This window comes from Maniola hyperantus, chromosome 11, assembly GCF_902806685.2.
Source record: "Maniola hyperantus chromosome 11, iAphHyp1.2, whole genome shotgun sequence".
Taxonomy (NCBI): Eukaryota; Metazoa; Arthropoda; class Insecta; order Lepidoptera; family Nymphalidae; genus Maniola; species Maniola hyperantus.
In genome coordinates, this window is record NC_048546.1 from 14867717 (window position 1) to 14893353 (window position 25637).

At 38.1% G+C, this 25637-nt stretch overlaps 1 protein-coding gene across 6 annotated transcripts; it reads right to left on the reverse strand.

Annotated features, from left to right (window-relative positions):
- Positions 1-586: 586 nt before the first annotated feature.
- LOC117986454 (organic cation transporter protein-like) lies at positions 587-24900 on the reverse strand. 6 transcript variants are annotated; one of them, XM_034973284.2, is made up of 11 exons: positions 24709-24900; positions 11314-11379; positions 9744-9925; positions 8773-8986; positions 7451-7551; positions 6900-7048; positions 6261-6415; positions 5896-6069; positions 2933-3242; positions 1717-1898; positions 587-1270 (listed from the first exon to the last, which is right to left on the reverse strand). In XM_034973284.2, the coding sequence occupies exons 3-11, from the start codon at positions 9923-9925 to the stop codon at positions 1094-1096; spliced, it is 1644 nt and encodes a 547-aa protein (XP_034829175.1). In that variant the 5' UTR covers positions 11314-11379; positions 24709-24900; the 3' UTR covers positions 587-1093. The 6 variants fall into 6 exon arrangements, with proteins under 6 accessions (XP_034829175.1, XP_069357845.1, XP_069357847.1 ...); XM_069501744.1 differs by having other exon boundaries at positions 11297-11379; positions 24709-24899; XM_069501746.1 differs by lacking the exon at positions 24709-24900 and adding an exon at positions 17153-17171 and having other exon boundaries at positions 11297-11379.
- Between the last annotated feature and the right edge of the window lie 737 nt (positions 24901-25637).

Consider the following 25637-nt stretch of genomic DNA (forward strand, 5'->3'; position numbering starts at 1 on the left):
AGTTATCGGCCAAAATAGAAAAACCAGTTCATTAAATCGGCCATAAATCGTAAACGGTAAGTTTCACAAAAAAGTTTACAGAAAACAAAAGATGCGAAATTTTATTTTCTACAATAATAGTTTTTATTACTTTTGCCTTAAAGTGGATAGTTTTCGAGATATCTGCCAAAAATTTTCCTTCAAGATTGCGATCGAAGCTCCACCTGGATCTGTCAGCATTGTGTGATTTTATGGTTTGTGACCCTTAACCTAAAAAATTAGGATCGGAAATTTAGTGCGAGGTTATCAAAAAAACGGCTTTATTTACTGGCCTATTACAATAGGGGTAGTCCACCCATTTGGGGTGGTGTCACAGATGAAAATTTTACATATTTTGTACTTTGTTTTTATCTGTGAAACCTTTTTCTTTCCTTCTTCTTTCTTGATTTAATTTAGCAACCTGCTGGGCAAACTTAATCCTACTATAAGGTCAATTGTCATAATAATATTATCATTGTTTAGTTACTTATCTAAGAAAAATATCTATGAAAAATATCGTCAATCCACCTTATCTTCAGCGATTAAATATTAATTAAAATGCGTAAAATATAATAAATGCGTATAATTCACTTCAAGCGTAACAAATTACATAATAATTAATTGCAGTAATTTCACATCATATCCTGTTATTTACATTGTTTTACCTAAAATAATACTTAATCAATCCAGTTGTACAAAAAACTTAATTAAATAAAATAAATGAGGGAATTATTAGAATTCTCTCTAGGTACTAGGTAGGTACTTAAGATGGCACTAATTAAATAAATTAAAAAATTAGTTTGAGTTTTGTTTTGCACACAAATTAATACTAATTATTATTGACATCAGTAACAACATTATGTATTTTTTAAGAAAATATTAGACTAACAAAAGTTACTCTATGTTACTCTATGATTCCACGAAAATAAGTTAGTAATCTATTACTAACTTATTTCCGTGGAATCATCGTGGAGCGCTATCTCTCTCTGTTACGTATTCCCATACAAATGACAGATACAAAAATCTCAGTGGGCGGTAGTAATTTTGAGTCACCAATCAATCACAAACCAAACTATCACGCAACAGCAGTTTTCTGAGTATTGCTGTCAGACTGTTCGTCTATTCGTTCTGCGTCCGCCATTTTATCTGGCAACGCAATGTGACTGGTGTCTGGCAGGCAGAGCGACAGGATGGCAAGAGCCAGGGCTGCCACTGCGAACACTACGCTGGGTAATCCTGCCATATACTGCTCCTGTAAACAAAAATGTTTATGTTTTAGAGTATCCAAAGAGTATAATGAAGCTCTCTGCTGTCTGTCTGTCTGTCCGCGTATCACGGGTCTCTAGCTCGTAGTCGAAATAACTTACTAATCTGAAATTTTGGTGTTTGGTGTAGAACGTTGCCCCAAAACCGAATAGGGAAAACCGAGTATGAAAAAGGAGGCGATTTTTATTTTATTTTTTTACCCTCGCATGTGGGATCTCAAAAAATAAAGAAATGGGGGCCACCAAAGTTTTAGACCATTTTCTTGACGGGGTCTATCTTAAAACAAAACTAAGTAGTTATAGGAATATTAACATTCAGTACTATAGATTATAATGATTTTAATATTTTAATGTCGTAGAGTAAAAATATGATGATGGTGATGTTGATAATGGTGATGATGATGCTGATGGTGATGAAGAAAGAGTTCCTCACCAGAAGCGGCGTCTGCGGCGCCAGCACGGAGCCCAGGCGGCCGACGGTGTTGGCGATGTTGGTGAGTGAGTTGCGCGAGGTGGTGGGGAACACCTCCATGGCCACCACGTGCATGGAGAAGTTGCCGTAGCTGCTGCACATCTTGCCCGCCATGTACAGCACCACGGATGCCCACCAGATTGCTGCCCGCATACAACAATTTGAAAAAAAAAAATGTGACAAGACTAGTTTAAACCATCTCAGACTTGCAGAAAAAAATCTCAGAAATGAGAATAATTGAATTTGATTGATGATGCTTTAAAGATATTATTAGGCAAAGCTCGTACATCCGTATTTTTGATTCTTAATTCGTCGGAATCTTTTTTTTTTATGCGTAGTAATCGACGAAACAATAATTAATACCTGAATAAACAAATCATGACGAAACAAAGTATTCAAAACACGTATCTAAATAAATAATGACGCCAAATATCTAATTAGGTACATTCTATTATACCTAATTTTAATATTATTTTCCTTGCTTAAAAAAATCCCTAAAGTATTTACGCTAGGCAGAAGCAATTATTTCCCCATAGCGCACTTTAAAATCATAAAAATATAAGAGAGCTTGGCAAACTAGATGGTGCATGCAATAATCAATAATGATCATGATTAATTACTCATACTTCATAGCCGATTTACTACAGAGCACGGGTCTCCTCTCAGTATGAGGATGGGTTTGCCATAGTCCACGACGCTGGCCAAGTGCGGATTGGCAAACTTCACACACCCTTGAGATTATTATGGAGAAGTGAGAACTCTCAGGCATGCAGGTTTCCTCAGGATGTTCTCCTTCACCGTTAAAAGCGAGTGATAATAATTTATTTCTTAAAACGCACCTAAATCTGAAAAGTTATAGAGCTGCGTGCCCGGGATCAAACCCCCAACCTCTCGAATAGGAGGCGCACGTCGTCACCACTGGGTTATCATGGCTATGCTACTAATATTATTAATGTTAAAGTGTGGATGTTTCGATGTTTGTTACTCAATCACGCAAAAACGGCTGAAAAGATTTGGATAAAATTTAAAATGAAGATAGATTATACCCTGGATTAACACATAGGCTACATTTTATCCCGAAAAATCAAAGAGTCCCCGCGGGATTTTGAAAAATGTAAATAAGCGCGGACGAAGTCGCGGGCATCAGCTAGTAGATTATAACACAAAATCTACTTACATTTAGGTGTAAAAGCAGACGCCATAAAGAACACCGCACATAGACAGTACGCCACACATATTGGTGTCTTTCTCCCAAACCTGTTCAGCGTCAGCGCAGTCACCACCCTGGTGGGGATGGCCACCAGCATCATGACCGAGTAGTTGAGGTACTTGTTGCCGGAGATAGTGGTGGAGTTGATCATGGTGCCGCTGAAGACGAACATGCAGCAGAAGAAGCAAGCCGCTATGATGGCGATTCGGAGAAGCATCTTCTTCGAACGGAGAACTGAGAAGATGTGTGGCGTTTCTTGCATTTGTGGTTTTCCACTCTGAAACAGTACAAGTTTAATTGAATGAATTTTGGCTTTGATTAAACAGCTTTAACTAAATAAATTTTAGTTTAGAAGCTTCAATAGCTCAATGGTTATAGGTGCGAACTGAAATCAGAAAGGTCGACAGTTCAAACCCCACCCGTTGCACTATTGTCGTACCTACTCCTAGCACAAGCTTGACGCTTAGTTGGAGGGGAAAAAGGGAATGTTAGTCATGATCAAAATGGCTAATATTCTTTAAAAAAAATTATTACTTGATTAGTAATTTCAAAAATACCTATTGTTCAAATAACACATTATTTAATACAACGCAACCTTGAATTTGTGTTAATTGACTGATGTTCTTTTTGAACTCCACTCAAGTTGTTAAATGGATATAAAGTTGAGTTACTTTTGTAGCAATCCAAAAGTTTTGAGTGATAAGTAAAAGAGAACCAACAATTATTTTTAACAGTAGAGATACTGGAAATACTGGAGGAATGGTCGGGAGCAGGCAAAGGGACCTGGACCAGAGAACTCATTACTGACTTGGAAAAATGGCACACGAGGAAGCATGGGGAAGTAGACCGCTGGCTGACACAAGCACTCAGCGGCCACGGGGTGTTCAACACCTACCTCTTCGCAATAGGGAAAGCACCTACTGAAAATTGCTACTTTTGCGGAGAGGAAGACACCCCGAGACACGCGATTTTTGAGTGTCCCGCGTGCGCGGATCTTAGAGAAGCAGCACAGGGAGCAAGCGACAGTGTCAACGCCCAAAATCTGGTAGCCCGTATGGTGTCAAGCGAAAATGAGTGGCACAGATACGGTTAGATGCTGAGAGCCATAATGTTGAGAAGGGAAGATAGAGAAAAACAAGAAAAAAAGGAGAGAGAGCAACCAAAGGGTCAGCACGAAGTAATGTTACACGGTTCCGTGCTGATCTCGCAGAGGGGGAGGTCTTTTTAGTCCGTGCGAGTCGGACACACCCTGTCGATAGACAGAAGTCCATTAGGGATTTTTCCTCCTCCTAGACAAAAAAAAAAAAACAAAAAAAAAAAGAGATACTTAGTTCACTCTAATAGAGACTTGGATCTTTAGAAATACACAAAACAAAAATATAAGAAGTCTTTCTATTTTAATATTATAAATCTAGCTTAAAGAAATATAAATCATAATAATTATATTTATTGGTTTTCCATTATTTAAATTAAGATTGTAAAATCAAAGCGATAATCCATAATGATCATTATTTTTTCTTGAATCTAATCATAAACTGGTTCACAGTACTCTTGTCCTTGGATCCTTATCACTTTAGATTCTTTAATAGATATAAATTTTTAATGTCCTTTATTTCGAAAATCATTTGATTTATATCAGTTTTAATAGGTTTTAACCAACTTTTGATGTAGTATTACGAAATATTTCTGTTTTGTACCTACTTTAACTTCTAAATCCCCATTTGATATAGTTATCTTTAATTTTCGTTTAACGAAGTAATGTGGCTAATTCTGTTGTACACAATCTCTAAACTAAACTAAAATGGCACGTCTAAATCTATTGCTATCCCTTTCATAATGTTGCTTGCGGAAAAGGAGAGCAATAGATTTAGACCTGTTAATTTAGTTTAGTTTAGAAATGGTGTACCAAAGAATCGGCCTCATTGCCAGCTTTTCCACTAACTACAGGCTCTATTATCTCGCACATGGCGCATAGCATACAATACGCAATCAAGTGTGGACTAATGCGCCGAGCGAAGCGAGCTCTCTGAGTCTACTTGAGTGAAATTGCACTTGTCCATAGGTCCGGCTATCACAACCCTATAACTTTTGAATTTCTGAACGTAATTACTTTAAATTTTAAACATAATATGTAAAATATTACATTAAACATTGCATAAAAAATATAAAAAGCTTCGTTTCTGGGGGGCTTCAAAGTGGAGTTTGAATTCAACGCTATAATTATGTCAAAAACGGCTACCATTATTAGAAACTGAAACTTGTATAATTTCAGTTATAATATACTGTACTTGAACAATAAATTTAGTTTAGTTTAGAGATTGTGTACAAGAGAATCGGCCCCAATATAAAGAAATGGAATTATTTCATTTTTAATGTGTATAAGTATTTCTATTATAACTGCACAATAGATGAGAGTGAAGTGAACTTCTTGCGTATCGCTCTCAGCATTTTTACAGGCGAACGTCTTCTTATGGGAATTATGTGATACTGCGAAGTCTTAGTACGGGGCGAACCACTAGTGTAGGATAATATTCTCTCTGTTCTCATTATGTAGAAGATCTAATATTTTCTTGTGACGTTAAATGTTAATAAAAATATAAAATACTATAATTAATTTAAACTATAAAAACATAGTACATTACAAACTAATTAATAATTTAAACTGAAACTAAAACCTTAAAAAATATAACATTATAACTAAAATATATTATTAAAAGGAGTCCCTTTAGGCAAGGTTCCGAAGATACTGGCAGCGTTCCCCCTTTGGATAGCTAGGCTAATTCTTTGTCCGAGGTAGCTGCCAGCTCTTCGGTCTCCTGTGATGTCGACTAACGTTTTTGCTATTTCCTTAAAATGTTAATTGTAATAATATAGATATTAGTGAGGTTTTAGTCTTTGTACATTATCAAGTTGAAGCAAGGTGATGTTACCTCCTCTGCTTTGTTCTGCTCTTCGGTGATCATGTCGAGCATGTGCTGGGCTTTGCTGGAGAGGGTGATGTTGTTGACCTTGGCCACCTTGTTGAGCACGCGCACCGCCTCGTGCTTTCGGTTGTTGGCCAGCAGCCAGCGCACGCCTTCATCCACGAGGAATATGTAAAACACCTGAAAAGTATTTAAAATATATAATTCCAATCTGGTGCATTGAAACCTATGAGAGCCCAAGGTGTGAATTTATTTGCAATATAACGAGGCTTCTCAGCTATCAGCCATTGTTATCAGTTGTCCAAAATATATTACGGACATTGGATTAGCAGTTCTACTTCCAGAGAATTAAAGGTATTTATTGCTCATACCACAATCAGTAACGGCGCGTAGATAGCTCGCATCATGTGTCTCCAGTAAGGGATCTTCCACGCGATGAGGCCGAAGAACGCGCCGCCCAGGCAGGACAGGATGTCCGAGATACACGAAAACGCCACTCTGCTGTTCTGACTTACTAATTCCAGAGCTGACAAATGTATAAATAAGTTAGACAGACATCCAAACGTTTTTGCTCAACGTTTCTGATACGAACCGCTAAGGTGTGGAATGCCCTTCCAACGTCCGTGTTTCCTGTCACTTATAACCTAAACCAGAGCCTAAATAGTTAAGCAATTAAATATTACTTGCTTTAACGATGAAGGATAACATCGTCTGAGAACTTTCACGGCCCCTCATTAACTATTGTTTAAGAAAGGAAAGAATAAAAATTTATTAGTACTTTACTCGATGAGCTCTTTGTAACTTATTTCGTCTACGAGCTAAAGACCCGTGACAAGCAGACACATTTAACAACTAAGAAAATGTAAATCAAGCTCAAAAATGGTCTACTATCGATTGATGATGATGATGATTATTGCTATATATTTGGAATGCGTTATGGTCTCAAAACCATCATTGTATGAGGATAAGATTTCTTTAGATATTGTTATTCGTAGGTTGTGGAAACTCACATAAAACCAGCGAAGCATTGCCATAACCGAGAGCGGTTTCCAGAAACTCCAGAACCAGCAATGTCCAGTAGTTAAACGCGACAGACTTCAGCAGACCAGCCACGCCCACCATCAGGGGTGTGCCCACAATGATCACCTTGCGCCCATACCTGAGGTATAAACATGGGCATTGGTTTACTCAAAATACTCTCTAGAGCAAAAGTAAATTCTTTCAAATCAAATTTGCGTGTCAAATGATCAACCCGTTGGTCAATTACTGAGCACGGGACTCCTCTAATAATGCGAAGGCCTCATGCTATAATCCACCATGCTAGCCCAGTGCGGATTGGCACTACTTCACACAACTTTGAGAACATTATGGAGAACTCTCAAACATGCAAGTTTCTTCGGAAGTGACCTCGGATTTCAGTCCACTCCTTTAAGCGTTGGTCTATTGAGATCATTACTATGGCCCCAACTCTTTCCAGTCTGAGAGGAGACCCGTTCTCAGTAGTGAGCCAGCGATGGCTTGGGCTTGACGATGATACTTAATTTAAATTTGAAGTAGGTACCTGTCTGAGATGAACCCCGATACAATAAAGGAAAACAGAAGCCCAAGGTTGTGAACAGTTCCGATAAGTGTCCTTTTCCACGGCTGACAGCCCAAATCGAACTGAAAAACACAAAACACAAAATTTGACCTGATTCCAATCTCACTCATACCTACCTATATTATGACGTTTTGTCGGTCTCATCGACAGAGACTATGCTCTACAAATCCGGTATCTCCTACTAAAGATTGATGTGATATACAATTTTCTGCCGCGCACTGTATTAGAATTAGAATAAAAACGCAATACACAACATTTACCTTTGACAATGAACAGCATGCAGGCCTTGACAATGACCACACAACGTAGCGTTACCGTAAGTAACAATGGCCTCACGGGCTACTGTCATTATGTGACGTACACACGCGGGTAATGATCTGTTACGGCTGCAATCAGCGGTGTGGTGGTATCCACTGCGGCTTCACTGTCAATGTCAATTACTAAGAGTGGCAATGTTTGTTGCTGATGTTAAGTGATTACCGCCACCCATGAACATTTGCAGCACCAGAGAAACCGCCGATGCGTTGCCGGCCTTTTAGGAATTTGTTGGCCCGCCCCTTGAAATACCTCATGTTGTAATCTTGTTTGTTCATTTGATGTCATTGCTGTCCACCTAGAGGATGCTATATTCTATGCTCGTGGACAAATCAGAAATAAGGAGATCCATAGGAGAACTAGAGTAAACGACATAGCTCAACGGGTTGCAAAGCTAAAGTGACAAAATTCAGGGCACATAGTTTGGACCTAGATAAGAGATAGACGTCTCAAGTTGCTAGAATGGTGGTCTGAAAGCGCAGCGTTAGAAAACCCCCCAATAAGTGGACAGTGTTAATTGGTATAGAGAGTTCAAAAGTATTCGTCATATCACATCCACTGATATCATCACCTCGACCCATGAATACCTGCAGCAACGAAAGAATTACTAATTCGATGACAACCGTCAGACTGAAAAAAGAAAGAAGAAATGAAAGAAAAGACGTTTATTTAGCAAACTGTGCCACACATCACATGTTATAACTAAGATCTGGTTATTCTGGTTATTCAGTTATTCCACCTAAGCATCAGCCCAACGCGCTACAAGCAAAGGAAGCGGCGGAACAAACTGTCATGTGTGGCACAATCCGAAAAAGGGTCCCAGCTCAGCATTATGCTACAGCATAATGCTGAGCAAGTAGAGAGGTTCATGGAGAAGTAAGTTGCAACAAGGCATACATGCCTTGTTGCAACTTACTTCTCCATGACCTGAGTCTCCGAGACTGCTCCATGACTCGTAGATAACTTACTTCTGCCACGATGCTGTTATAATCCTCGTACACGACCCTCTCGCACGGCACCGTCCTGTTCGCCAGGAACATGTCCGGCACACACGTCACGGGCATCGTGACGTTGGTGGAGGGGTACAGGACTGCGCGCCGACACGTCGCGTTGATGGCCGCCAGGCTGCTCCAGGACTCGTTGAAGCTGATCACTGGCGACTCACATTCTGGGACCTCGCATCTGGAAACGTAAAATATTCAATCAATATTTTGTTTTAAATTCCGATACAAGTTAAGACTTGACTGCGATCTCAGCTCTGTACGTGAGTAACTGGTGGTGGTGGTAAGTGATGATGCAGTCTAAGATGAAACCGGGCTAACGTGGAAGGGGTATGGCCGTTTCATTACCTCTTATCAGTTTATCGCAGCCTCGTACCGGAACGCTAACGGCTTTGTCGGTAGAGTGGTAACTAGCCACGGCCTTTGGCAGACACACCTGTCCAGACCAGAGGCAATTCAACTTAGGGTGCTATGGAGCGTGCTATGGGCTATGTTGAGTGTCTCTCTGAGGGACAAAATCCGTAACGAGGAAATCAATAGGAGAACCAGAGTCCAAAGTGACCGACATAGCCTAACTAATAGAGTGAGTCCAACTAGTAGAGTGGTTATATCACACGCTGCATGTTTTCCATACAGATTTGTCTGTTTTGGTGGATTATAGTGAGCTAGCTTATTCACGCGTCTTCGTCCGCATGGATCTCAAATATTCAAACCCCTGTTTTATCCCCTTAGGGATTGAATTTTCAAAAACCCTTTCATAGCGGATGTTTATGTCATAATAGGTATCTGCATGCCAAATTTCTGACCGATCCATCCAGCTGATATCCTGGCGTTTGCGTTGTCGGTCAGTTAGTCAGTCAACTATAACAAGATTAAGCTTGTTGTTCCTCGTGAATCATGAGTACGGTGACGCCTGTTTCTATCCAGAACAATGTTACCTGAAAGGCACCTCGGCAGCAGTGAAGACATAGTTGAAGTTGCACATGCTGAGGAAGGAGTCGCGGAAGGCCAGCAGCAGCAGCAGCAACAGCTGGTACTTGCCGTAGCTGCCCAGCTCGCTGAGGATGCCGTCCAGGTTGAACTGCCCCTCGCGCTCCGCCGCTGGCGCTGAGCCCGGCATCTGATCAATACAACAGAATCATGAGATTATTTACAAAGTATAAGTAGAACACTTGCATGTACGAAGACTGAAGCTATCTACAGGTTCTATTTTTTTTTAATTTACACACTCACGCTTGGCTGCAATTAGACCTGGTGGCAAGTGATGATGCAGCCTAAGATGGAGCGCGCCCTTCTACCCCTTCGTACGGTCACCCCCACCATGCAAACCGACAGATTAATATTTTTCAGACAACAGAAACATGAGGAGCGCATATACTAAGCGCTCGAGTACTTCTTTGAGACCATTTTTTTCATTTTTGAAAACCTGTAGGTACATACTCTCCCCACCAGTGAAAACCATACATCATACAACCTTTTTTAGGGTTACGTACCTCATAAGGAAAAACGGAACCCTTATAGGATCACTTTGTTGTCTGTCTGTCAAGAAACCTACAGGGTACTTCCCGTTGACCTAGAATCATGAAACTTGGCAGGTAGGTACATCTTATAGCTGACATTTGGGGAAAAATCTGAAAACCGTGAATTTAGGGTTAGATCACACAAAAAAATGAAATTGTGGTCCTGAACTAATAATTAGTATTTTCAACTTTCAAAGTGAGATAACTATATCAAGTAGGGTATTATAGGGAAAGGTCTTCACCTGTACATTCTAAAACAGATTTTTATTTATTTTTATGCATCATAGTTTTTGAATTATCGTGCAAAATGTCGAAAAAGTACGGAACCCTCATTGCGCAAGCCTGACTCGCACTTGACCAGTTTTTTTTTCCTTTTATCCACATCCAATCTTCACAATCCAATAGGTCCCCAAATATGCCCCCATGACGCTCGAGTAAATCCCTATTTAGCCTCTTGGACGCCCCTTCTTCTTCAATAAAAATATATATAGAAATTTATGTAGCGTTAGTTTTACTATACCAATAATTCAGATCTGATATTGACAAAACAGACATTTGAACTATTTTTGAACCCCATAAAATAAGTTTCAAATAATTTACTTGCACAAGTAATAAAATAAGATTTAAACCATCAGTTCGATATATTTTAGGTATCTTGACATTGGGGCCGATTCTCTAGTACACAATCTCTAAACTAAACTAAATTAACAGGTCTAAGTCTAGTGCTTTCCTTTTCCGCAAGCAACATTATGAAAGGGATAGCAATAGATTTAGACGTGATATTTTAGTTTAGTTTAGAGATTGTGTACAAAGGAATTAGCCACAATAGATCATTCGTTATACTTAAATTAATGCGCAAACTATAATTGGTTCATAAACTGAAAGCATCATATTTTGTCATCTAATAGCCCGATTAGATCACGATATCTTTAAACATTGCATTGTTTCTAAATAGTAGTTAATCAACTTACTTTATTCACTTAAGTACTTTATGTAGTAATTTTCGACAGTAATGGATTCTGTCGTTTTGTTTAGTTTTTTATGTCTCTTGCATCTGAAACAAAGAATATATTATTATCAGTAATAATAATATTACATTAAGTATATTAAATAATACATCTGAAACAATGAACATGAGCACAGATCTGGAACAATGATGATAATATATATGTATATATACATTATACATAATGATTCGACCGTCCGCTGTGCTGCAAACTGTGGAACCAACTCCCATCGGCGGTGTTCCCACTAGATTACAACATGGGGTTATTCAAGGGGCGGACCAACAAATTCCTAAAGGGCCGGCAACGCATCGGCGGTTCCTCTGCTGCAAATGTTCATGGGCGGCGTAATCACTTAACATCAGGTGACCCGCCTGCTCGTTTGCTCGCTATCTCTATTAAAAAAAACTTGGCTTGACACACTGGCGTGTGTCTTGATTAAAATATGTCGTTAAATTAGTTAAACTCACTTTTCCTTATTTTACGTAGATTGGGATGTGGGGCTATGTTTTTCTTCTTTTATTTTTAGATGTTTTTGCCTAAGATGTCCCGTATTAATTCTTTCTAGTCCTTAGATCTAGAGCTAGGCGGAGCCGCCAAAGCCCGTGTTTTCAGACCAAGTACCGTTATTGATCTAGTTATGTTAAGTTATTAGGGAATACCTGATGAAAGTGCTTAATACATTAATTATAATTTTTTAGTTATTGATAAAAGTGACCACATTGTCATTTGTGGTGAGATTATGGCCCAGCAAATGTTATGTAACTCAAGTAACACATTAATTAGGTTATATTCATCTAAATATATAAAAGGAAAAGGTGACTGACTGACTGATCTATCAACGCACAGCTCAAGCTACTGGACGAATCGGGCTGAAATTGGCATGCAGATAGCTATTATGGATAGATGGATTAGGCATCCGCTGAGAAAGGATTTTTGAAAATTCAACCCCTAGGGGTAAAATAGGGGTTTGAATTTTGTGTAGTCCACGCGGACAAAGTCGCGAGCATAAGCTAGTTCATTTATATACAGGGTGTAACCAGAACGCTAGATTCGAACAAACAAACAAAAAAACGCAAAAAAATATTTAAAAAATCCCATAGGTACTTTGTAAATGTTTACGACATATTGCAAATAAAACATCTGACTGATGCTAGAGGTCAACGAACGTTGCGTAAGTAGGCCACTCAGAATCAATGCCGCGTCGTAGGTGGGGCACTGACCCGAGTTTTGCACGTTATACATTGCGGGTTTGAAAAATACTAAATCACTATTTGTGTTTAGGTAGTATAACAATAACGCTAAGTTTTTGCTAGCGTTCTGGTACATCCTGAATTATTTGGAAAATTCAGTTTGTTCTTACTTGTACCCGTAATATTTTTATATCGAGCAATTTTATCATATTATGTTAAATTGTAAAATCTGGTCGGACTCAATACCAAAACAAGGGATTGTCCCATTCGAATAATTACCCTGAAAATGTTATTCACCTATTATTTTAACGATGAACCATAATATTTTTGTTCCAATATCTAACAATTGAAATTATTTATTTTTATGTCTGTTACAATTAAAATCGGAATAAATTACCCGTGTCCATATTGTATTGAGGGTATTTACCAAAAACACAATGGCAAAGCTGAGACGTGGCTGGTTCGAGAATTTACATAAACAATACACTTAACTGAAATACTTTTTGACTTTTGAGCTATTTAAATTAATTTGGTGAATGAGGCATAGTATTTTTTTTGTTGTATCAAAATCATCATCATCATTTTATCCCATTATCGGTCCACTACTGCGTTTTTTGTGGGCTCTTCTCGCACCTGGGCGCGTTTAGAACCCTCGTAGCTTTAGTTTTAAGTTCGCGTAAAAATTATCACCACTATAACATTATCATCTTACAAATCCAACAACAGACCATCAAAAAGTGTAAATTTATCACCTACTTATTATGAATAAATTATTTGACTTAGACTTTGACTTAGACTTTGACTTTGACTTAGACTTTGACTTTGACTTAGACTTTGACTTTGAACAGGTTCCCTGTCAGTATGGGAATAGAGAACCACGCTGGCCAAGTGCGGATTCACACATAATATTTGAGAATATTATTGGAGAACTCGGCACGCAAGTTTCCTCACGATTTTTTTCAGAGTCGCGCAAATCCAGATTCCAGAAATAAATAAATAATAAATAAATAAAAATCTTTTTTATTCGAATAAACTTTTACAAGTAGGTACTATCGAATAGTCGGATGCATCTACCACCCTAAATCCCTATTAAATTGGTCTTCAATACGTATATACATGAAAAAAAAATGCGCATCGAATAAAAACTTTCAACTACCTACTTATTTTTACAGTCATCGTAATATCACAAGTCACATAAAAGGTTCATTACAGCACAAGTTAAATAAAACATTCATTATAGCACAAGTGAAATAAAACTACAATGCACAAGTAAAATCAATGGTGAACTAACAGTGGAAAAGAGATTTCATATTTTTTTTATTTTAAACTCGATTGAAACGTAACAAGTAAGTAAGCAATACATAACGACTTACACAAGATGGCTATTGTGTGAATAAATCACATGCTATTTCGTAGGGTTCCGTACCTCAAAAAGAAAAACGGAACCCTTAAATTGATCCGCATGTCCATCTGCCCGTCTGTGTGTCGTGTCTGTCACGAAAATTTAGAGAGTACTTCCCGTTGACCTAGAATCATGAATATTGGCAGGAAGTTAGGTTTTATAGCACAAGTAAAGAAATAAATCTGAAAACCGTGAATTTGTGGTTATATCACAAAAAAAATTGTATTATTAATTTTAGCGCTAGCTTTAATGCGTCACATTTTGTCTTTTAATATTCTTACAGTGTCTTAAAACGCTCTTAACAATACTTTAATGTGAAACATTATATTTTCATGATGTAATTTTAAGAATAGGTACTTATATTGAATGTTGGTATTCAGAATAATAATAATTACCTAGTATTTCTCTTTGGCGATAAACGTTAATAGTTTTAATGTTTGCAAAATGCAAATTATATCGCTGATTCACAAAATTCTCAGAAAATATAGCTTTGGCTGTGACGTTCGACACTATGACTGTGACAGTCTTGTTTCATGTTGCATGCATGCATGCATGGTGCTGTCTGCAGCAGTCAGCAGGTACTTACTATACAAATAAACACATATTGTGTACTAGCTGATGCCCGCGACTTCGCCCGCGTAGATTTAGGTTATTTAAAATCCCGTGGGAACTCTCTGATTTTCCGGAATAAAAAGTAGCCTATGTCACTCTCCAGGTCTTTAACTATACCTACCCATGTAAAAAGTCACGTTAATCGGTTGCTCCGCTACGACGTGAATGAAGGACAAACCAACAAACACACTGTCGCATATCACTATACCCATTATAAATGCGAAAGTGTTTGTTTCTTGGTTTGTTGGTTTGTTGGTTTGTCCTTCAATCACGTCGCAACGGAGCAACGGATCGACGTGATTTTTCGCATGGATATAGTTTAAGACCTGGAAAGTGACATAGGCTACTTTTCATCCCGGAAAATCAAAGAGTTCCCACGGGATTTTAAAAAACCTAAATAGACGCGCACGAAGTCGCGGGCATCAGCTAGTGAAAACCATTCCACTTGATTGATTGAATCTAGTTTGTAATGCCTCGTCTATACCTACTATTATATGTAAAATATGTAAAATATGCAATATGCATATTTTACATATCTTAACAGACCATATTAATTACAACTTCAAAATGATCTATATTTTAAAAATATCATACTATTAAAATATTTTTTTAGATTGAAGTTTATATTGTAATTTATTAGATTATTTTATATATTTTTTGTAAAGTAACTCATAGTCGTTATGTAGTAGGTACCTACTTATAACATAGCAGAATATTCAAAATTAATATTATAATCATGCAGGTATGTAATTACCTACCTATGTTTTAAATAACTGGATCCACATGAACGCCTGACGGAAATATCTCTAGAAGGCTTTTATAAATTAGTCTTAACTAAGACTTTAACTATTTCAAAATAATTGTAATAATATTATGCTGTTACCTAGATATTTTGGATGACAAGATTAAAATCCACGCTCTAAAGAGTCTGAGTGATAAATCTATCAAAATATAAATAAGCTATTATATTTAATGAATAAAATATAATGCTTGGTAGACTATATTATTAAGTAAATTTATTTAAGTAGGTGATGTTTTTTTTTAATATTTACTAGCTTTTATACGTGACTTTGTAGTTACCTACGCGTAAGTAGGTACCTACCTACTACAAGAAGTTTATAGCGCCAAAGAAAGAATTTTCAGAATCGGATCAATACTTTACTCATGACGACCTCCCTGGCGCAGTGGTAAGCGCTGTGGTCTTATTAGTGGGAGGTCCCGGGTTCGATTCGTGGCTGGGATTTGGAATTTTATGATTTCTAAATTTCTGGTCTGGTCTGCTGGGAGGCCTCGGCCGTGGCTAGTTACCACCCTACCGGCAAAGCCGTGCCGCCAAGCGATTTAGCGTTCCGGTATGATGCCGTGTAGAAACCAAAGGTGTATGGGTTTAATAAACACTGCCATACTCCTTACAGATTAGCCCGCTCCCACCTTAGACTGCAACGTCACTTACCATCAGGCGAAATTGCAGTAAAGGCCTAACTTGTACCTATCTGAAAAAAAAATATATAAAACTCAAATGGGACTGGGCAGTTCATGTGTGCCGTATTGGCCGTATGCCCGATGACTTATGGGCAAAGTCTGCTTCTTTCTGGACTCCCCAGAATAATCAGCGCCAGCGTGGTAGGTCGAGGCCTTAGATAAGTTTACAGCTACGTGGCCTGAAGACGCACGGAATAGAGAATGGTGGAAGGATCGGAGGGAGGCCTTTGCCCACACGTGGGACACTACAGACTGAAGTAGATTAGATTAGATCATTAGTTTCCCCTACAGCAAAACTTTCAAACAGTACCATCAGAGTAGGCATCTTATCAAGCAAAATTACACAAACAATAAAATTACTTAGAATGATACGTTGAAGCATGCGACGGACATGACAGTATAAATAGTGAGTTAGCAATTCTTAAGAAAGTATGCTCAATGACCATATTTAACTAAACTCAGAAGGTACGAGTGGGTAAGTTATTTCTTTAACTACCTACCTACCTACCTACCTACCTACCTACCTACCTACCTACCTACCTACCTACCTACCTACCTACCTACCTACCTACCTACCTACCTACCTACCTACCTACCTACCTACCTACCTACCTACCTACCTACCTACCTACCTACCTACCTACCTACCTATCAATTTAACCACAATAAAGATGAATAAACAATGAATTCACTACGTAGGCATCCTGCACCGTCCCGAAAATTGCTAATGCGTGTGGCCGCCATTTTAGTGACGTCAGCACTAGACTGAAGCTTCGAGCTGATGGTATATTTTATCTCAGCTGACGTTAAAATGACGTCATTTCGATGTTAATGAGACATGGTTCCAGCGCAATAGCAATTTGCGGGACTTACCTATACGGCACGTAGTTATGTTACGTATTACTTATATATATATTTTTTTATTTTTTTTTAAAAAGAACATTAGCCATGTTAAATGACTAATATTCTCCTTTCCTCTCCAACTAAGCGTCAGGCTTGTGCTAGGAGTAGGTACGACAATAGTGCAACGGGCGGGGTTTGAACCGTCGACCTTTCGGTTTTCAGTCCACTCCTATACCTGTTGAGCTATTGAGGCTCTAAATACTTATATATTTAATTTATAGTTTAACGTACCTACAGCTACGTCTTCCTCTTAATTTTTTGGGATTTTCGAGATAAAATAAATGTCCTCGAAACGACGGATCTTGACAGACAGACAGACAATGAAGTTATCTTATAAATAAGGGTTTCTTTTTTTCTTTGGAGATACGAAACTCTAAAATCAGGTACAGTACGCGGCAGAAAAATATAAGTACATCGATCTTTAGAAGGAGATAGCAGATTTGTAGAGCACTGTCTCTGTCGTTGAGTCCGACGAAACGTCATATAAGTATGAGTGACAGAGACAACGCTCTATACAAAGCCAGTCGCATGCGGCCTGACTCGCGCTATCGAAATGTTTACAAAACAAGAATTGTTCGCGCCTTCACATTCACATCAACAACGGTTATGGCATAGAAAATGGATTTCCTACAAAGAGCTATTATTTTATTTTTAACTAACATCCAAAGAACCCCAATCTGATGCGAGTCGGACTTGCACGTGCTAGATTAGCCTCAGAAGTATAGAGACAATAGAGTCAGGAATCACCTACTGAGAGCCTAAACCTTAGTTCGTTATCAAAAAGCTAGGGCGTGGTTGAAGGTAGAAAACAAAATAAAAGATTGTATAAGGAAATAAACTGTTTTATTCAGGGAAAAGTCCCTCCAAATCAAAGTTTATCTTTACCATTAATTATTGCTTTATCATTATATAATTTATTATTTCCTTTAAGAAAAATCTACCGCCAGTTCGAAAAAGCATATCTACCGAGAGAAAGAACTGGCAAGAAAAAACTCGGCGGTGTCTATTCACAATTATTGAAAAATAGATACAACTATGGTAGGTATTACCATAACATATCCAACCCACATAGGGTATAAGCATAAACTATTACAAAGGAATACCAGATGTATAACAAATTACACATTAACCAACACATAAAACAACATACATAGTATAACAATAGAAATATAAAATCAACAATATTCGTACCTGTAGGTATGTCACAGCTTCTTATTAAAAATAGGAAAATTAATGATGTCTACCGTCAAAGCAGAGCCATTTATAGCCCTTTGGCTACCCTTTCCATAAGTATAATGATACCATATAAAACTCAAATTCAATAGAGTCGACAATAGAGATTAAACTTTAGTTTTAAATTTATACACTTCAAAATTCCACATTATACTCTATTTAAATCTACAATTACTTTACTTCTAAAATATAATAAAATCAATTTCACCATGTAAGACCTTTGGATTAGCTGATATATATTATCTGTTACGTCTGTAGTATTTTGTCTATCATTTTGACGTGCCTCTGTTTACAAATAAAATGTCAATGGTTTAGAATTAATTCTTAAGCAAAATCTAAAGAGTTTAGTAGCAATTTCAAGAAATAAATAGCAACTCTAACCATTTATCTTATACACGCAAAGGGTTCCGTACCATCATCGTACAAGAAATAACATTTAGTTTGGGGATATTTTTTTTTAACAAATTCATGTTTCTCGAATTTTAGCACAAGACGTAAGGGAAAAATCCGCAAACCGTTAAATTGTGGTTCCTGTAGATAACTACAATTTCCCTTCAGGGATCCAAATTTCGTCTAAATCGGTTGAACGGTTGAGCCGTGAAAAGCTAGCAGACAGACAGACATACAGACATACACACTTTCGCATTTATAATATTAGTATGGATATGGATAATATGATTAAATTTATTAGTGTTAAAGAATACTCCAATATAAGTAACTAGATTATGCCCGCGACTTCATCCGAGTGGACTACATACATTTCGAACCCCTATTTTACCCCCTTAGGGGTTGAATTTTCAAAAATCCTTTCTTAGCAGATGTCTACGTCATAATAACTATTTGCATGCATAATAAGATAAAAGATACCCGGCTGAGTTTGTTGTGGGCTCTTATATTTTATAATAATAAAATTAATAAAATAAAAAAATTGGGGTTAAAGTATTTTTAATAGATTTTTTTTTAATTTTATAGGGAAATATGTATTGTAGAAGAAATTTGAAATAATTGAAATTAAATTAAGAAAAAAGAAAATTTTATTTGTTGGGAACTTGGGCGCGTTTGGAACCCTCGTAGCTTTAGTTTTAAATTCGCGTTAAAATTATCACCACTATATCATCTTATAAATCCAACAACCGACCATCAAAAAGTGTAATTTGCTTTGACTTTGACTAAGTGTAGAAGTAGGTAAGTAGGTATAAAACCGACGGATTTTCTAGTAACTAGGTACAACTTTAAGGTACAAAATATACCTCAGTACTTAATCATAATTAGATACAGTTTGATGTACAAACTGTCGAGTACAAAATACTTACATAATATTTACAGAGAGTCAAATTCACGGTTGTACGCTCATTTAGCACTTTTATGGTTTAAACGAAAACTGCGTGACAAAAATAATGTGCGTAAAGAATTTGATAAAACTGTTTTAAAGGATTTTTCAACATAAATTAGAAAATTATTGTAACATGATTCATCACATTAAAGTCTTATTATTAAACTTTTATACTTTCAACTTTTTAATTTTTAACCGACTTCCAAAAAAGGAGGTAGTTCTCAATTCAGCCCGTTTTTTTTCTAGAATCCATACTAATATTATAAATGCGAAAGTGTGTCTGTCTGTCTGTCTGTCTGCTAGCTTTACACGACCCAACAGTTTAACCGATTTTGATGAAATGGAAAAACATCGTAGCAATCATTGCATTTAAGGGGAGCCACGATCCCCAAAATTGAGGAACCGACGCGATTGCGGACTGGCAGGAATCGAACCCGCATCTCCTGGGATCGCGCCCGATGCTCTGACCACTAAGCTACGGCTCGCTTGCTGCCAGTGACGAAATTTGTGATATGTATGTTCACTCAGTACTGAAGTACAGTCGCTTCAGTACTGCGAGGGGCTGTGCGGGTGTGCGGGTGTGCGGGTGTGCGGGTGTGCGGGGCGTTCCCTTCCCGATTGCCATTTCAACCTGTCGTGTACTGTAGCTGCTATCTATGTATTAATAAAAGTATATTCAGAATCTTACAAACAAACTCGGACGAGACGTCGAGCGAGTTTCCATCCTTATGTCGTCGGCATCCCATCTACACGCACGAAACGTTTCGCGTCATCATTCCTCACACGCATGGCTGAGGTTTGGAATACTCTTCCACGATCTGTGTTTCCTACCAACTACAACCCGGGTATCTTTAAAACAAGAGTTAATACTTAGGCATCTTCTAGGTAAACGCGTCCCATCTTAAGCCACATCATCACTTTCCATCTTCCAGCTTCCAGAAGACATATTGGAGATGTCTCTCAACAAGTTCAAAGTTTTCATAAAACGTAAACTAATTGAAAAATCCTATTACAATGTAAAGGATTATTTAAATGATAAGCAAGCTTGGGAATGAGTTGCTTAACGGCTTGTGATAGTTCTAATAAGTTTAAATAATTTTGTAAAGTGGTGATAATAAAAAGAATACCCGGCTGAGTTTGTTGTGGGCTTTTCTCAGACCTGGGCGCGTTTGGAACCCTCGTAGCTTTAGTTTTAAGTTTGCGAAATAATTATCACCACTATATCTTACAAATGTAACACCATACCAGACCATCAATAAGAGTAATTTATTACCTATTTTGAATAAATCATTTGACTTTGACTTTGACATCAGGTGTGATTGTGGTCAACCGTTTATCCATACTAATATTATAAATGCGAAAGTGTGCCTGTCTGTCTGTCTGTCCGTCTGTCTGTCTGTCTGTCTGTCTGCTAGCCTTTCACGTCCCATCCGTTCAACCGATTTTGACGAAATTTGGTCCAGCGATAGCTTGCATCCCGGGGAAGGACATAGGCTACTTTTTATCCCGGTAATTCAAAGAGTTCCCACAGGATTTTTAAAAACCTAAATCCACGCGGACGAAGTCGCGGACATCATTCAGTAAAGTATAAAAAAAAACTCATTAATCATGACCTCTTTGTCTTTTGTGTTTTGTTTGATATAGATTTGAATGTAAGTTTAAACAGGTGCTCATGACTCAGTAGGCAAACAGACATGATAAAGGGCAGTGGGTTCAGTCGGTCATCCACGATAGTAAAAGCGGAACAGCAGTCCTTGTTATTTGATTGCCTAAAGGTAAATAATAGCAAAATTAGGTAAATACCTAATACTCCCGATTTTTCCTTGTAGATTTTACTTGCACAAACTTTATTTCCTCGTTACGGGTTTTGTCCCTCAGAGGGAACCCCGACCTAGCCCGCTGCACAGCACGCTGAGCGACTTTGAACTTTTTTTTTTTATTCAGATACAAGTTAGCCCTTGACTGCAATCTCACCTGGTGGTAAGTGATGATGCAGTCTAAGATGATAGCGGGCTAACCTGGAAGGGGTATGGCAGTTTTTATTAAACCCATACCCGTTTGGTTTCTACACGGCATCGTATCGGAACGCTAAATTGCTTGGCGGCACAGCTTTGCCGGTAGGGTGGTAACTAGCCACGGCCGAAGCCTCCCACCAGACCAGACCAGAAATTAAGAAATGATAAAATTCCAAACCCCTGCCAGGAATCGAACCCGGGACCTCCCACTATTAAGACCACAGTGCTCACCACTGCGCCAGGGAGGTCGTCAAAACTTGTGGACAATACTTCATTACAAACCGTCCTCTTAACAATTACCGTGGCGTGTTACCACCCTACCGACAAAGCCGTGCCACCAAGTGGACGGACAGACAGACAGACCGACATGACAAATCTATAAGGGTTCCGTTTTTGCCATTCGGCTACGGAACCCTAAAAAGGAAAAGGTGAATGACTGACTGACTGATTGATCTATCAAGGCACAGCTCAAACTACTGGACGGATCGGGCTGAAATTTGGCATGCAGATAGCTATTATGACGTAGGCATCCACTAAGAAAGGATTTTTGAAAATTCAAAAGGGGTTTGCAATTTGTGTAGTCCACGGCTGAAATTTTTCATACAGATAGCTATTATGACGTAGGCCGCTATCCACTAAGAAAGGATTTTTGAAAATTTAACCCCTAAAGAGGTGAATTAGGGGTTTGAAATTTGTGTAGTCCACGCGGACGAAATCACGAGCATAAGCTAGTAAAACCATAAAATATAATAAAAACATTTTAAAATGTAGCGTCGACTCATCCTTCTTCAATAAATCCATAATGTTATACTTTTAAGCGTGTCTAATTAATTATGTTAATGGGTTAAACGATTATTATGATAAATAATATTGTATCCAAAAGACAATAATATGAATTTTACGATATTATATAACAGCTGATACCATTTCATTGATAAAGTAAGAGTTAATTAATATCTTATTGACTCCAATTAAACACGCAGCTCTAACGAAATGCCCATAGTATTATATAATTATTATCTATCATTAGTATACCTTGGCTTTCGACTGCTCTACATTCCCTATCCCGTGAGAATTTCGAAAAATCCTGCCTTTCCTTGTCTATTTTATATCTAAAGGGAACCTCTGTGCATATTAGCTTTGTAGGTCTAAAGATCCCGTGAGAACTCTCTTGATTTTCCGGGATAAAATGTATTCTATGTTCTTCCTTGGGATGTAAGCTAACTCTGTACCATCAAAATCGGTTGAACTGTTGGGCCGCGAAAAGCTAGCAGACAGACAGACAGGCAGCAGACACACTTTGGGATTTATTATATTAGTAAGGATTGGTTATTATAAAAGTAGATACCGTGGGAAATCTTTGATTTTCCGGGACAAAAATCAGCCCAAGTCAAGAAAGTCAAGAACTAAAGTGACCAACACGGCTTACACGTTCGGATGCGAAGAGGCGAAGATATAGCCTCAATAGCCCAACGGTTGAGCAGCGGACTGTATTCCGAAAGGTCGGCGGTTCGAACCCCATTTGCACTAATCGTAGGTACTATTCCTAGCAACCGTAGCACAAGCTTCACGCTTAGTTGAAGGGGAGCGTAGTAGACTATGGCCAAACCCTTCTCATACTGAGAGGAGACCCGAGCTCGGTAGTGAGCCGGTGATGGGCTGTACATGATCATCATCATCATCATCAACCGACAGACGTCCACTGCTGGACATAGGTCTCTTGTAGGGACTTCCATACACCACGGTCTTGCGCCGCCCGGATCCAGCGTACATGATGATGACATGCTGTACATGATGATGACATGCTGTACATGATGATGACATGCTGTACATGATGATGACGCACAAGCTACGCGACCTAACTGCAAGTATAGATTGGTGTGGTGCGTTCCCGCGTCCTGCGTTCATGACGCGCAAGTGTGGCTTTAATTTATGCGAGCGGAATTTCGAATGTCGATTTTCCACGAGATTTGTCCCCCGAATCATTTCCGTCTCAAGTGCTAGCCGTGAAGAGTAACAGACAGACCTTGGTGTAACAGATAGAACCTTCCAATTTATAGCTAGGTATTACCAATTAGTAAAGACTAGATGATACCCGCGACTTCGTCCGCGTAGATTTAGGTTTTTCAAAAATCCCGCGGGAAATCTTTAATTTTCAGGGTCAAAAAGTACAAAACAAAATCGGTTGAACTGTTGGGCTGCGAAAAGCTAGCAGACAGGCAGACAGACACACTTTCTCATTTATAATATTGGTATGGATTGTTGCTAAAGCCATCAAAACATACAGTTATTTTGTATCTAGAACGTTTTTACCAAATTAAAACCAAACTACGTTTGTATGAAAGTCGTAGGGAGCGCGCTAAGAAAACTTCTCTTCAAATTCAAATTTCTTTATTCCAAAAAACCGCCCAAGTGCGAGTCACACTTGCACACCGAGGGTTCCGTACTTCAGTCGCATCTATTCGACATTTTGTACGATAAATCAATAACTATGATGCATAAAGATAAATAAAAATCTGTTTTAGAATGTACAGGTCAAGCCCTTTCATGTGATATCCCACTTAATATAGTAATTTAAAAACAAAGCTGTATTTAAGTTGTTTTCAAAAATACATGTCTCTACCCCGTCTGTATGCGCTGAGCCTTGAAATGAAAATTGAAGATTTGTTTATACGTTCCATAGTAAGGAAACAGATTCGTTATCTATATAAATTACAAAATGCCGAAGCGGTTAGGGCTCAATTTCACGGTAATTTATAATTTCTAAATAATCTTAATGAGTTTAATAATAACTGGCCTATCGATAACTAGGTAGGTATAGTTGTTAGGTACTTTTATTATTTCTAGCTCTAATCATAATAATTAGGTATTTTATTAAGGATTTTATATACATACTTAATACCTACTCCTCGAAATAATCCCAGACATTAAGAGATCACCAGCTCGAGAAAGCTGACTGACTGACCGACTGACCTATCAACGCACAGCTTAAACTACTGGACGGATCGAGCTGAAATTTGGCATGCAGACAGCTATAATGACGTAGACATCCGTTAAGAAAGGATTTTTGAAAATTCAACCTCTAGTGGGTAAACTAGGGGTTTATAATTTGTGTAGTCCACACGGACGCGGTGGCGGGAATAAGCTAGTAATAATAAAAAATATGAATGCCTGAATGTTTATATTAGTTTTGTATCAGTTTTTACCTTAAAAAGTACTGATCAATAGAATATCCACAGCTCGAAAATCTTGTTTTGAAACTTCATCAGAACTTGAATAACACAACACTATTACATTAAAGTTAATGAAAAATACGTACTATTCGATGTATATTTTAACGTCTTTAAAATTCAAATTTAGAATGATTTAAAATAAAAAAAAAAATAAAAAAAAAAAAAAAAAAGATTCCGACGAATTGAGAACCTCCTCCTTTTTTTGAAGTCGGTTAAAAATACGAAATATTTTATATAAAAAAAATTATATTACATACTTAGAATTTTTTTTTTTAAATAATTATTTTAATTTTTCATAATTAATTTATTGTAACCTATTTGTAATATTTCGCGCGCATGCGTGCTGAATCGCACTGCACAGTTAGCACTGAACTAGTGATGTGCTCGCGACTGAGTGTTGCACCCTCGTGGTATACAACTTAACTGTCACTTGAAGTGTGATTGAAACTGTATAGAATAACGTTACGTGGACAAATAAATACGGCTCGTTATATACCTACCATGTAGAACGTAGGCATTTCAGCGGGTCGCAGGTGACTCAATCAACACGTAGCAATATTCAGTTCGGGGCACACAGTGTTAGCGCATTTATATTCATTCATACCCAACTATTTCTTTAGTACATAATAATACTCCCTTCGGCGGTGTTCCCACTTCATTACAACATGGGGTTATTCAAGGGGCGGACCCACGGAACAGAATGTTCCGTGGGCGGACCAACCAATTCCTAAAAGGCCGGCAACGCATCGGTGTTCGCATCGCAGTTCCTCTGGTGCTGCAAATGTTCATAACGGCGGTAATCACTTAACATCAGGTGACCCGCCTGCTCGTTTGCTCGCTATATCTAGTAAAAAAACAGTCACTTACTGGACGGAGCATAAGACCAACGTCTCGATTTTAAA

Coding starts and splice junctions, on each gene's coding strand:
- LOC117986454 (XM_034973284.2), bottom strand. CDS start 9,925: ATGCCGGGCTCAGCGCCAGCGGCGGAGCGCGAGGGGCAGTTCAACCTG. Junction 6,416..6,899: donor CAATGCTTCGCTGGTTTTAT/GTGAGTTTCCAC, acceptor TACATTTGTCAG/CTCTGGAATTAGTAAGTCAG. Junction 6,070..6,260: donor ACGCGCCGTTACTGATTGTG/GTATGAGCAATA, acceptor AATACTTTTCAG/GTGTTTTACATATTCCTCGT.